This window comes from Berghia stephanieae, chromosome 11, assembly GCF_034508935.2.
Source record: "Berghia stephanieae isolate SIO BIC M18660-M18661 chromosome 11, UCSD_Bste_1.3, whole genome shotgun sequence".
NCBI classification, from domain to species: domain Eukaryota; kingdom Metazoa; phylum Mollusca; class Gastropoda; order Nudibranchia; family Aeolidiidae; genus Berghia; species Berghia stephanieae.
Genome location: NC_088370.1, coordinates 16,063,057 through 16,078,517, shown reverse-complemented (window position 1 = coordinate 16,078,517; position 15,461 = coordinate 16,063,057). Strand labels below are relative to the sequence as shown.

The 15,461-nt window shown below is 35.4% G+C and overlaps 1 protein-coding gene across 2 annotated transcripts; it reads left to right on the top strand.

Moving 5' to 3' along the window:
• Window positions 1-204: 204 nt before the first annotated feature.
• On the top strand, window positions 205-14,321 carry LOC144957235 (uncharacterized). Of its 2 annotated transcripts, none has more exons than XM_078888308.1 (6): window positions 205-267; window positions 870-1,123; window positions 5,434-5,545; window positions 6,839-6,972; window positions 8,589-8,750; window positions 11,009-14,321. In XM_078888308.1, exons 2-6 carry the CDS (start codon window positions 1,051-1,053, stop codon window positions 11,671-11,673), a joined length of 1,146 nt encoding a protein of 381 aa, XP_078744434.1. In that variant the 5' UTR covers window positions 205-267; window positions 870-1,050; the 3' UTR covers window positions 11,674-14,321. The 2 variants fall into 2 exon arrangements, with proteins under 2 accessions (XP_078744434.1, XP_078744436.1); XM_078888310.1 differs by having other exon boundaries at window positions 221-366.
• Window positions 14,322-15,461: the final 1,140 nt, after the last annotated feature.

Below are 15,461 nucleotides of genomic sequence, written 5' to 3'. Positions count from 1 at the left end.
TTGGGACACAACCACTAGTATTTTTTCCAGAATATTTGGTATTTTTCACGCCTAGTTTGGCATTTTGCATAAAATCTTTCTGCCCACTTGCTACATGCGTCTGGGGATAGTATCCTCAGACAGGTGTCTGGGGATAACAAAAATTGGTTATCCCCAGACACCTGTCTGGGGATAACGAATTTTTATTATCCCCAGACAGGCGTCTGGGAATAATGACAGCCTTTTATATAATTGTAGCTTAGACGTCTAGTAGTTTGTCGAATTAAGGTTATTGAGTTGAACTTTAAATTATCATTCGCAAACTTTACTAATTTCCAAACATGTTGAACTTGACAGGGAGATACTGATCTGCTGAATCACTGTTAGGTTAAACAAACTCTATACTCCATTCAAAAGTTAATCATACTCCTAAGAAGAAATGAGACTATCATCCTCTTTATGCTAAGGGTATTCAATGTTTGAATGTTGATTTTGGCTACAGCTAAGCATGTTAGTAGTACAGTAGGCGTAGGGTGGAAACAAAATTGACTTACCATTTTTGTTTCATTTATTTTTTTTCATCAGGCTTATTACTCTACCTGTTATTAATATTGATATTAATTAGTCTAGACGTCTAATCTAGCTCCAACCATTACTCATTTTGACAATAACATCGAAGGGTGACACAAGTGACATCATATTGATATTAGCTAATGGTTGTAAAGCCCATCTTGATTCTTTTACTCATCTTTATATAATTTGTTAACACGTAACTTTCTGTGATTCTCCAACTTGTACTTCATTCCCACCTCACTACGATGTTAACGGCGGTGTTTACACATTTTGACGTCAAATTTGACAGTTTTCTAATACAACTCATCTTTTTACAGGTGTCGACTGAGAAAACTTTAAAATTTCAAGTTCTCTGAGTCGCTGAAACATGCAACTGATAGATAAAGTTTGCATATCAGGCTGCAGTAAAAAGAAATCCTTCCTACCAATCATGAAGTTATTGGTAGCATTATAGACCTATGTGTGCTTGATGCTTCGTTTTTCATCAAAACCATCAAGATGTCAACTTTTGTCACAACAAGAATGTCATGGATATTCGTCTTGTTTGCCAGTAGCCTATTATGCTTTGTTGGTAAGTCAGATTGACTTTTTTAAAAATTAGAATTCGACAACCAAATACCAACCAAGTTTCGTTAAGCACAAGATGTCAATGTATCATGTTAAAGGAAAACAACCAAAAAACATCCCCCCCCCCCACCCCCTATCCCCCCACCAAAGAAAAAAGATACTTATAATCTCAATGTTGAATTATTCCAAAGGTAGAAGAGGTATTTTTCTATTTAAAACAATCCAATGAATTTATCACAGGTTTCAATAATAGTTTAATTAAAACATTTTGAGCATTTATTATATTATAGAGTGCAATATCCACTAAACAGACTCAAAGTGCTTTACAAGCGGGTCCCTAGCCAACAGCAATGCTTAACATGCAGGATGAGACATGATGTCTGTTGGGTGATTTTACTATTTTTTTCGACAGAGGCAACGCTGTTAATGGCCATGTACTCATATTACACCTTAGAATGGCGAGAAGATGTCAGTAAAATTAAAAAGCCTTTTTCAAGGACTCAACTATACGCTGTTCAGAGCAGGACTCGAACCCTGGACCATCCACTTCTGAAGGCAAGTGTCATACCACAAGACCACATAGCCACACAATAGTTTGCCTTTACAAATATTGAAAATAAATAAATAAAATATAATAATAATAATAATAATAATAATAATCTTTATTGTCCAAATTAAAGGCAATTCATGTGAGGTAAACAATGCTCAGTTTGGTTCATGGTATGAACATCAACACATTTACAAATACAGACCCAGCCATACACGAACATACACGCTTGCACATTGTTTCTACACATGTATACAAAAGAAATGAGCGTACATACAAACACATATACATACATACATACATACATGCAGACATACATACAAACCAGCATATCATCGTATATGCATGCCTACATTCATACATACATACATACATACATACATACATACATACATACATACATACATACATATATACATACACACAGACACACACACAGACAGATAGAACGATACGATATATTTGCTGGGACAGCAGATAACCATATTATAAATATAGTGTCTTATATTAAGAAGAAGATGGCAATAATTGTGATGATGATGATGATGATGATGATGATGATGATGATGATGATGATGATGATGATGACTACGATAATGATGATGATGATGATGATGATGATGATGATGATGATGATAACGACGGCGGCAATGTCGATGATGATGATTCACGACACTGCTTCTCGTTATTTTCATTGGTTGTCTCATTTTTCCACAGAAGATTTGTTAATTAATTTTATGGCGGTTGGAATGAAGGTTGTCTTATGTCGATTTGTCCGACATTTTGCTTCTAGATACCGTCTTCCGGAGCGCAGAAGTTGGAATTTTTCGTTCAGCGGATGCCTCTTTTCGTTGATAATGTTAAAAGATTTCTTCTCAACTGCATTAATGTAAGTTGTGTCAAGGCTTCTAAGGTCTGTGTTAATTATTTTTGAAGCCTCTCTGAGGGTTCTATGTAGTTTGGATTTTTCTTTTGTTCCACAGCTTCCATACCACGTTGTGATGCCAAACGAAACGATACTCAATATTAATGACTTGTAGATTTGTATCATGGTCTTTCTGTTCACATTGAAAGACCTTAATTTTCTGAGTATATACAAGCGCTGGTTACATTTTTTGATGACATTGTTGGTGTGCGATTCAAATCTTAGACTGTTATCTATAATTACACCAAGGTATTTAAACGTTTCAACAGTTTCAACCGCCTGATTGTTAATTTTTGTTATTTGTCTTGCTCTTTTTCCTATTTTTCTGTGATCAAACAGTTGTTCCTTTGTTTTTGTTACATTGAGCTCTAGACAGTTATCGGCACACCATTTGCTGAATTTACTAACTTGCTCAGTGTATTTAAATTCGGAGACGGAATCATTGAGCAGGCCGAGTATTGCGGTGTCATCAGCATACTTGATGAGTTGGCAGTTATCAAAGCTAGCCACACAATCGTTTGTATAGAGGATGTAAAGTAGAGGTGAGCTTACACACCCTTGTGGGCATCCGTTTGAAAGAGTTTTTACTGATGATATATTTGAGCCTACTCTGACATGTTGGGGGCGATCGATGAGAAAGTTGTTATACCAGTTGATGAGGTAATGGGGAAGGTTTAGAGCATGCAGTTTACTGATTAATATGTTGGTTTTCATGGCATTAAAGGCAGACGAAAAATCGACGTATAGGATTCGGCAGTAGTTGGCGGGTGAAACATCCAAGTGATTTGATATTGAATGCATCACTGTGAGGAGTGCGTCTTCCACACTAAGATTTTGTTGGTAGGCAAACTGATATGGATCAAGTATGTGTTGGTCATATATAAATTGCAACAGCTCTCTTTTCAGAATTTTTTCCAGACATTTCATAATAATTGATGTTAAAGCAACAGGTCTATAATCATTCAGCTGAGTTGGTGGATTCTTTTTGGGTACTGGAATTATAGTCGATGTTTTCCATATAATTGGGATTTTCTGTTCATCTATTGAACGTTGGAAAATAGGCAAGAAAGGGACAGCTAGTTGGTTGTTACAGTTTGAAATGAGTTCCCCACTAAGTCCATCTGGACCTGGTGCTTTTTTCTTTTTACATAATTTAAGAACATTGATGACCGCCTCTTCTTCGATTTCTGGCGGAGGAGACGTATTTTTTGTTATGATATTAATTTTTGAAAGTACGTTGTCAATGGTGTCGAATCGACAGTAAAACTTATTTAATTCCTCGATATTCATATGTGTGTCATTGTTAAAATCTGTCTTTTTGTTGTTAACGCCACCCATTTCTTTAATCATCCTCCACGCCTGCGATGCATTTGAATTTTTAAGGTTTGTTTCCATTTTATCTTTATATTTACGTTTTTCTTCATAAATTACCCTCTTTAATTGTTTTTCTGCCTCGTGCTGCTTGTTTTTGTCCCCACTCATATGAGCGATTTTCTTCATATTTATAAATAACTTAACTCGTTTGTTGACCCAAAAATAAAATTCTCTTTATTCATCCCATAGGGGAGATTTTTCTCTAGCATCTCTTCCAAGGGAAGACCAGAATAACCCAGGCGTCAGCTGCAGTGCATCACCGCAAATTAAGCTAGACTGAGTTGACTTGCTCAAGGCCACACAGCGCAGTAATCAAACTCGGCACCTTTCGGGTACGAGGAAAGACCGTACCACTGAACCATGCTGACCCCCAAGCATGTTCAAGGTTTTACATACCTTTCTGTCCATCCAACAGTAATGATATAGTTCAGTCTATTAGATCTGGAGGAAAGCATTTTTGGGACAGGCTAGTGGGTTGTATGAAGGCCTCCCAGTCCATAGATCCTATTGATGATCTGCGGTCAATTGAAATGCTCACCAGTTCTACCTGATTAAACAATAGTAACTCACGAACTAAACAAATTGTAGCTATGCGGTCTTGTGGTATGACACTTGCCTTCAGACCAGAAAGTCTAGAGTTTGAGCCCTGCTCTAAAAGGCAGAGTTCTTGGAGAAGACTCTTTTTTACTCACCTCCTCTCATGTTAAACAGGTGTAAAATGAAGCACCTGGCCATTAAAAGCATTGTCTCTGTCGGAAAAATTGCAATATCGCCTACAGGCATATGTTGTCTAGCTCTACATGTTAAATGTTACTGTTGGCTTGGGACCCATTGTCAAGCACTTTGAGTGCTTTTAGTGGATATTGATCCATATAAATGCTCAATTTTTAAAATGCTAAATTTTCCTATCATGTATGATTGAATAAATTTAGTGAGAGAGAACTGATCACCTCTCTGGCTGTCTAAAAACAATAACAAATAGCTGAGTGACATCATCCTCATTCATTTCACAGAAAGCTGGTTATCATGTAATGGGTTTGAATTTTCATTCACAGGGAACCGCAGCCATTACATGACAAAAGATCTGAAAACATCAGAAAAATGTTTTTTAAAATTGAGCTTTTATATAGGGCAATATCCACTTAACGTGCTCAAAGTGCTTTACAAGGGGTCCCTGGCCAACAACCACACTTAACATGTAGGACGTAACATGACGCCTGTTAGGTGATATTACCATTTTTTCGGACAAAGACAACATTGTTAACGCCCAGGTACTCATTTTACACCTGAGTACGGTGAGAGAATGTGAGTAAAGAGTCTTTCCAAGGACTCAACTATGCGCCGAGCAGGGCTCGAACCCATGACCTACCAATCCGAAAGCGAGTGTCATACCACAAGACCATATAGCCGCATCAAAGCCATCGACTAACCTTGTAATCTTAGATATATTTTGTTTTCTTTTCATTAGATGCCCAGTTCTCCATGGGATGTAGCTATTTTGACAGTCCAAGATTGATGGTAGCTGACACTGTAGTCAAGAGAATACGAATTCCAATTGTCGGTGGAAAAAATTATCTACCGTAAGTATTGAAAACTTTGGGCGTCCTTCCAGTTTGAGGAGCATGTGGCTTGCAGCTAAGTGGACTGGTATCTGTCCAAGGTTTTGCATACCTGTCTGTCCTTCCAACAGTAATGGAATAGTTCAGATCTGGAGGAAAGTATTTTTTGGGATAGGCTAGCATTTTTTCCAAATGGTAGCAAGCAGTTGTTGATGTTCATTTACAGAAACTAGAATAAACTCTTGTCTTCACAAGTTTAAAGGACTTCTTTTAACTTTCACTATTTAACTTGTTTCATAGACATTCTTTTTTTTTATTTTTCACTTGTCATAAGACCGTACATGTGATTTTTACATATTATTTTTTTAGTGATGTTAATAAGTTTAAATCTATGCTAAATCTCACTGTCATAATCTGCTACCCTGGGCTTGGTTAATCATGTTGAAAATTAAATTTTGAATCTAAACCGTGAAATTTGAATTGCCTTAAGATGCTTTTATGTGGGTTACTTTTGATTGTGTGTGTCTAAATAAAATACCCACTGTTCTACCGCTTGATGAATAGAACCAATGCAGAAAATTATTGCAGGAAATTAAAAATAGTGTAAACTATATGCAGATATGTGGTCTAATGGTATGACACTCTTTTTCGGATAGGAAGGTCCTGGGTTCGAGCCTTGCTCGGCGCATAGTTGAGTCCTTGGAAAAGGCTCTTTACTCACATTCGCTCACTTTACTCAGGTGTAAAATGAGTGCCTAAACCGTGAAAGTTGAATTAGATTTAAATGCTTTTTTCTTTGTTTAGGAGAATGCGAGTACTTTCTTGAAATGAAAAATAAAAAGCAATGATAATAAATATATAGAAAAAAAAATAAATGAATGAATAAAATAAGATTATTCAGTTTTTATCATTTTTTAAACTTTAACTCACACAACCCTAACACCGACTATATCCGTAGTTTACCTGGCTTACTTTTACCCCATGTCTATTTATTTCCTTTTTTCTGAAACAAATTATAGGCCTAGTATCAAAGCTAATGTTTTTAGTTTTTACATGTTAATGGTAGTTGAATAAAAATATCTATGCACATACTGATTTTTAATACGTTTTTTTTTTTCAATTTTGAAAAGTAGCAAAAATCTCTAGGATTGAGTGAGTTAAATTTAATTTAGGTGAATGGTTCACCATGACATTGTTTCAGGTTAAGGCGTTTGTAAGTAACAAACAGGAATATTCCCACATTTCATAACAAGTGTTCACGTTGGTTGTGATCTTTAAAAAAATAAATAAGTATTTGCTTTTCTTCTCATCCAGAAATCAACATTGTGAGTGGAAGATTGAAGCAGTTAAGCCAAACTTTATAATAAAATTGTTCATTGAGAAAATCGAGATTGATGGAGCTGATCTCGATGATGAGTGTACTCGGGATTATTTGGATTTCTTTGAAGGTTAGTAAGTCTTTTATCAGGAGAGCAGAAGCTTGGTGTAACCCTCTGTTTTTTTGTTTTTTTTCCGTTTGCAACCGACTGTCCCCAACAACCATTAAAAAAATAAATTCTGCTGACATTTTGGCATTCCTGCCTTCAAGGTCTGTCAGCAGAATCCACGAAGAGACTACACGTCTTTGAGAGAAGATGTTTGCAGAAAACACCTTGGCATTTCCTGGACAGACCACAAGACAAATGAGTACGTGATTGGTCTATAAGAGCCCCAACTTGCCATCATCAAAAAGAGATGGTTTGGTCATGTAACATGACATGGACTCTATAACCAATATTATATAGTACACTGCGTTAGAAGGAGGGAGAAAAAGAGGTTGACATATCCAGATCATGGTAGACAACATTAAAGAATGGTCAAGGGCGGACAGTCCGACTCTCATCCACAAGGCAGAAAACGGGGATGAATGGGGCCAAATAGATGCGGAATTGACTCTCTTGTCTCCTCTATGATCAATTCAGTCAAGAGACTGAGGTGAGATAAATAGGACAGCAGAACTAACTTTAATGAAGTGTAAGATTATGTGTCTTATCTACAAGTAATTGTCTGTTTTTTTTTTATTTTTGTTTTGTTTTTTGTTTTGTTTATTATTGAAGGCTGTGTGTGGATTGACAACATTTTAAAACAAATAATTGGTCTCAGAGATGAATCTATGAAAGGTTGAATGTCCGTTATAGTTTGTATCTATTGAATGTCCATCTTTTGTCTATTTGTTCCAATGTCTTCTTAACTCATTCAATCCTAACACCGACTACATCTGTAGTAAACCCAGTGTTACTTTTACACCATGCCTATTATTACATTTTTTCAACCAAATTATAGGGGTAGTAGTATCAAAGCTAATGCTTTTAGTTTTACATGTTAATCGTAGTTGAATAAAACTATCTATGTGCATGCTCATTTTTTAATGCATTTTGTTGCCAATTTTGAAAAATGTAGCAAAAATCTCTAGGATTGAGTGAGTTAAGTTCATTTAATGGGTTAGAAGGGAAGGAGAAAACTACATTTCTGTCATGTCCTCCATGAACAGCCAGATGGCTCTTGATTTAAAAAATGACAATGAAGGCTCACGTAAGAGAGAATTTATTCTTGAAACATTTCCTTTCATACCCAAAAGGGGAAACAACTATGGGTAATGCACTAACAATTTGTGTCAGTGCAAATGACATTATGAGTCGGAAGGTGAAAATTTTGAATATGCTCACCAGATAATAAAATATTCTAACTTAACCCTAAGTTTTCCATTTTTGGAGCTATGATTTCAATTTTTAGCATCTGAATTACCCCCCCCCCCCACACACACACACATAATAACGATTTCAAACAGTGGGTCACACTTGTTTTATAAAAATGAAACAGTACATCTTTAAAAAAAAAAACAACAACAAAACAAATAAAACCCAATCCTCCATTTCCAGTGAAAAAGTCAGTGTAAATGTTGCTGCTCATCTGTGGTGTTTCAATCATCCTGTTTTGTTGATAAAGGGGAAACCCGAAACGTTCATTTGATCTGTTTTTGTAATTAAATTGAAGCTTACATTCAACTTCACGTTATTATTTATAGTGAAAAAGTCAGGAAATCTGATCCACATGAGTCGCGTTTGCGGAACAAGGTCCAAAGGGAGATTACTAGAGACTTCCTCGTCACAAATGATGGTTCACTTCATCTCCAACATGAAATTTGAATTCAGCGGATTTCAGCTGTCGTTTATGGCTCAACCTAGAGGTGAGTTCTTGTAATAAATACATTTGGGAGGGGGGGGGGGGGGGTTGCATTTTTTTTGCTTCAAGATAATGAATTTTATAATCATCCAGTAATATGCAGGGGTCTGATACATGGAGCGGGACTATGGTAGTCTCAGACTATAGCAAAGTCTGAGACTTTGTAGTCTAAGACTTTGGGAAGTCAGAGACTACGGAAAGTAAGCTATTCATGAAGTCAGACTTCGTCCCTGACTATCAAGTCTCTGACTACGCTAGCGAAGTCTCAGACTACAGAGGTCAATCTATTTTTAACTGGGGATTCCTCGGAAATGTACCACAACACGTCATAGAAATGTGTTACTTTTCCAGCTGCGCATGCGTCGTACGAAGTGGCACAGAAATCATATCTAGACCGTCAATTTCTTCTTCGTGTTTGTTTTGATCGTTTTTTTTTTTTGTTGTTGTTGTTGTTTTTTCCCCACAAATAAAAATAGTGTGAGACAAGTTTAGGGGTGTAAAAATTGTTTGAGAATGTTTGTGTGTGTAATGTTTTTAGTAAATATAAATAACGATGGCACTTAAATGATTCTTATCCACGGTGTAGCATTGTTCTTAGTAGAGAGCGGTGGGCGCTGCCTGAAGCATGGGGTCCCGAAAATACTAACGAAAGAGTGATGATGGAGAGGAATCGGTGGAAACAGTACAGACAATGGGCGTTTCGGGTACAAACCCTTCGTCGGCACAACAATAAACAAATAAACGTTGAAAACAAATAAGATGAAATGCAGTATAAATTGCAACGATGGTTGGAGTGTGAACGAATCGTTAGCGCGGTGTGATAGAAATGATAAGGCCAGTGAGAGACGTGAAATTTCTAGAAAATAATGGACGATAAAAGACATAAAAGAAATGTAATAGTAGTAGTAGTAGTAGTAGTAGTAGTAGTAGTAGTAGTAGTAGTAGTAGTAGTAGTAATGGTAGTAGTTGTAATAGTAGTATTAGTAGTAGCAGTAGCAGCAGCAGCAGCAGCAGCAGCAGCAGCAGCAGCAGCAGTTGTTGTTGTTGTTGTTGTTGTTGTTGTTGTTGTTGTAGAAGTTGTAGTAGTAGTAGCAGCAGTAGTAGTAGTAGTAGTAGTAGTAGTGGTAGTAGTAGTTGTAGTAGTAGTAGGAGTAATGATAATAGTGAAAGTAGCAGCAGCAACAGTAGTAGTAGTAGTAGTAGTAGTAGTAGTAGTAGTAGTAGTAGTAGTAGTAGTATTTTTAATTCAGAAAAGTGAGTGGAGCAGGCACTTATGTTGGTAACAACAAGATATGAAGTGAGTAGAAAAGTGCCAGAAGACAATAGAGAATAAAAATTTTTTTCGCGGCGGTGGTGGGGTTTGAACCTGCGACCTTATTGGTACGGTAACTCCGCCTGGCAGGTGAGAGCGTGGCTCTACCGTGTGAGCTATCCACGAACACAAAAATATTCGTTTCAAACCCAAAGTCATTTCTAGATCCCTCTCTCACCCACTTCTTGAGATCGCCGATTCGTTCACCACCATCGCGAAGTAATTTTGACCAGCAGTTAAGCTTAATAGCCAATATTCTCATCACAAACATATAACATAGAAACGATTGAGACATTGAGTATGCTCCGGTGTATGGGGTGAATTTTTAATTCAGAAAAGTGAGTGGAGCAGGCACTTATGTTGGTAACAACAAGATATGAAGTGAGTAGAAAAGTGCCAGAAGACAATAGAGAATAAAAATTAAAAAAAAAAAAAAAAATCTAGAAATGACTTTGGGTTTGAAACGAATATTTTTGTGTTCGTGGATAGCTCACACGGTAGAGCCACGCTCTCACCTGCCAGGCGGAGTTGTCGTACCAATAAGGTCGCAGGTTCAAACCCCACCACCGCCGCGAAAAAATTTTTTATTCTCTATTGTCTTCTGGCACTTTAAAACCCTTAAAAACAAAAACAATAAGATCTTAAATTGTTGCGAATTATTATTATTATTATTATTATTATTATTATTATTATTATTATTATTATTATTATTATTATTATTATTATTATTATTATTATTATTATTATTATCATTACTATTTTTATTATTATTATTATTATTATTATTATTTATTATTATTATTATTATTATTATTATTATTATTATTATTATTATTATTATTATTATTATTATTATTATTATCATTTATTCATGTATTTATTTATTTATTTATTCATTTATTTTACTAACCAATTAATATGATTATTTTGGCCACCCTGTTCGTCTTTAGAATCAGAAGAGTCAGATGACACGACCACTGGACTGGTTGTTGGAATTATCGTAGGCCTTGTCTCAATCATAGCAGCTGTTCTCATCATTGTGTATTTCTTTCGACGGATGTTCAGATTGAAAAATTCAACTCCCCAACCCATTTTATCCTCCTCGTTTTCAACTTCCCCATATCAACGTAATAGAACCCCTTCACAAGAATTGCGGGAACAGGCACAACATCCGCAATTAATCACGTCAGATACGAACGCAGGTCGAATACCATCAACTCAACAGGATGACTCTTCCTATGAAATCCTATCCAGGCCACCGCCTGCGTACGGAAGTGATTCTTTCATTTCTTCCAGTTCATTTAATCCAAGAACTCCAAATAACGCCCCTGGTTCTCAGATTCAAGAGAGAAGGTCGTCGCGTTTATCAGGAGCGTTTTCAACTGCAACCCCTAGTGGTCCTGTCAGTGGCAATGGGGATGATGGTGTTGATGGTGGTGACTATGACAGCAACAATAGGTCTCGAACTCCACCTCCATCTTATGAAATGGCCGTTATGTATGGGAATACATCCGGACCACAAGGCGATGTCGTAACATTGCCTTCAAAGCCGCCTGACTATGATTTTGTTATAGAGGATGAGCTGAGACAGTTCGATGTGGACAGTGCTGTGTAATAATTCAGTTCTATTGATCCAGTGTGTACATTTCAATTTGGTTGTTTCAAACCAGATAAATCCAAATTTACGATTATTCCTGGTGTAAAAGAGGAGGTGATTTTCAAAACCGGCTAAGTCACATCCCGATAAATAATTGGTTAACACTTTTAAGTAATTTATTGGACACCTTAGAATCATCAGGGAAGATTTAATGTTTTAAGTCAAGGTATTGTCCTATGAGGCAAACAAGATATGCGTTTTCCTCTTTAACTCACTCAACCCTAACACCGACTATACCCGTTGTTTACCTGGGGTTTTACCCCATGCCAGCGGGTGGTTGGATGGGAGCATCACCCTTGAATCATATACCTATGATGTTCGCATGGGTGTACGATCCGATAGTGATGTCGTTTCTTCTTCTCTTTACTAGCCTATCCTGCTTCTTTGGTTTGTGATTGTATTTTTGACAGGGGATATTTTTTTTCCTGTAAATCCTCTGTCTGTTCTTGGTTATTTATAATTTAGCTTATGATATCTTTAGGTTATGATTTTGATTGACATTTGTACTATTTTTGTTAGATTGCTTGTTTTTTTGTTTCAGCGGTCTCTCATATAACCTCAATTGTGTTGGAAGAGACCTAAAGCAACAAACAAACAAAAAAAAAATTACCCCATGCCTATTTATTACATTTTTTTGAGACAAATTATAGGCGTCGTATCAAGGCTAATGTTTTTAGTTTTTGGATGTTAATGGTAGTTGAATGAAAATATCTATCCACATGCTAATTTTTAATACATTTTTTTCCAATTTTGAAAAGTAGCAAAAATCTCTTGGATTGAGTGAGTTAAGTAAAAGTGAATGAAGACAAAAAGTTGAATTTTTCTGTGAATGTTGAAAAAGCGACTTTGTAGGTTTTGGATGTTGACTCATCGAGTAAGAAAAGAAAAAAGTTGTAAAAAAATTGATTCGACTCTTATATAATTCAAATGTCAACCTCACAATTCCATTTTTTTTTCACCAAGTTTGGAGAATAAATAATGTAAAATAGATTTTATTTTTTTTTGTTTTGGAAAAGATCCCTGTAAATACAAATTATTTCTATTATTTCAAAAAAATGTTTGTTGTAATTACGAAATTATTTCCTTTAGAGCTTACATCAAATATTTCATATCGATCTTTGACCATTTACGGTAAGGAAAATGGCTGGAGTGTACACGCCACACAGCCATTTTGTAAGACTTTCCAATGACATTCCATAGATGGATATCTGAAAATGTGCGCGTTATTACCACCCAGTGCCAGATAAAGCAGAAACAGTACAACTGGGGACTGAACCACGGACATCCTTATGACTACTCATTAGACATGCTACTATTGCACCATAAATAACAATGTGAAATTGAATGTAAGCTTCAATTTAATTACAAAAATAGATCAAATGAACGTATTGGGTTTCCCCTTTATCAACCAAACAGGATGAATGAAACACTACAGATGAATGAGATAATGTGGTAGTGGCGTTGTTTCGTTCATCCTGTTTTGTTCATAAAGGGGAAACCCGAGACATTCATTTGATCCGTTATTGTAATTAAATTGAAGCTTACATTCAATTTCACATTGTTATTTATTTCTTCGAGCTTCGAGCAGCGACATTTACATTGATACTGGATTAAGTCAAACTTGCTTAAAATGAAAAAAAAAAAAAAATCTTTCTGGTCCGTTGGTGTTGGCTTTGTTAGGATTCGGATTAGGATTATTTCTTCGAGCTTCCAGCAGCAACATTTTACATTACTATAACACCATAGAATTACTGGATAGTGCCTGTGTTTTTTTTCTTCATTAGAAGTATTCGCGATTTGCCATTCATTATTTTCTACAGTAACTCAATCAGGCAAAGAGGAAGAGTATACTTTATCAATTTTCAAACTTTTTAGAAGAGTGGAGCATGTCATGTTGTACACATCTTTTAAGATTTCTATCTTAAACCCGTGCCTTCCTCCTAATGAATATCTGACATTCCATGGGCATTATTGGCATTGCAAAGGTAGGTAATCCACCTTTGTTTTCATTGCTTGAAGTTGAAGCCTATGATTGCTAATATTATGCACCACAGGCAGTGCATACCAACTCTGTCTTGGAAAGACACTCATCGGTGGCCCATCAACAATTCTACTACAAATCATATATGTGACCCTCCGTCTCAAAACGGTATTATGTCGGAATGATTAAAATTATGAAATTTGAATTTTTGGCTAGAAATATCAGTCTTGGATTGAGTTTGTATGTTTTATTGAGAAGAATGAATATCATATTTCAGGGTATCAATGCCAATGATTCGTATTTTGGGCCAATTTAGCATTAATTTTGGCTATTTAGCATCTGGTTCACTCCGACTTAATACCGTTTTGACACGATGGGTCATATCACAGACATAGTACCATTTAAAATGACAATGTTGAAATATAATAAATATTTATGTCAATGCAAATGTGTCGAACTAACAATACGAATATGATGTATTCATAAAATATAATAAATTGTGACATTGCTTTTAATATTTAAATATAATTTAGTGTGTTATTCATGCAGATACAATGTTGGTACTAAAATTGCTAAGAACGATAACTCAATGATAATAATATACCATAACAGTAAGCATATTGGCCAATTAAATATATATATATATATATATATATATATATATATATATATATATATATATATATATTATATATATATATATATATATATATAAGCGGGTGGTTGGATGGGAGCATCACCCTTGAATCATATACCTATGATGTTCGCATGGGTGTACGATCCGATAGTGATGTCGTTTCTTCTTCTCTTTACTAGCCTATCCTGCTTCTTTGGTTTGTGATTGTATTTTTGACAGGGGATATTTTTTTTTCTGTAAATCTTCTGCCTGTTTGTTCTTGGTTATTTATAATTTAGCTTATGATATCTTTAGGTTATGATTTTGATTTACATTTGTACTATTTTTGTTAGATTGCTTGTTTTTTTTGTTTCAGCGGTCTCTCATATAACCTCAATTGTGTTGGAAGAGACCTAAAGCAACAAACAAAAAAAAAAAAAAAAAAATAATATATATATATATATATTTATATATATATATATATATATATATATATATATATATATATATATATATATATTATGTAGTGTGTGTGGTGTGAGTGTGTGTGTGTGTGTGTGTGTGTGTGTGTGTGTGTGTGTGATGAAAATGACACATGTTTTATCAATTTTATTAACAAGGACAATCATAATTCATTGCTTAAAAATCACTTCAAGTTTCATCATGGAAATTATTTTTTTTTAAATTCAAAAACAAAAATAAACAAAAGCAAACCTGAAAAAAATTATCAATAATTATCTCATAAGAGAAATGACCATTACGAAAGGACAAAATTTTACCTATTGCAAGTGTCAAACTTGTGGATTATTTAGAGGCCAAGTAAAAATTTTTTTTTTTTTTTTAATCCCAAAAATAAAAGAGATCAAGTATCGTCAGTAAAACAATTGAATCAAGTCGGTTGTGAGATCAAGTGCTCTCTGGGTGGGGATCCTGACCTCCCATAGTGGGCAGGGAGGTACATACTGTGTCTTCTATCCCCTTATATCTGTTTTCCAACATGCTTTCTGTCTTTGTCTTGGAATGAGATTACTTGGTTTGTCTTGGCCCTGGCCGGAGTCCTAGCTGGGAGGGAAACAGTCAAATGCATAGATATTTTTTGGGAGATGATATTTTTTTCCTTGTAAATCATCTCTCTGTCATGTATTATCT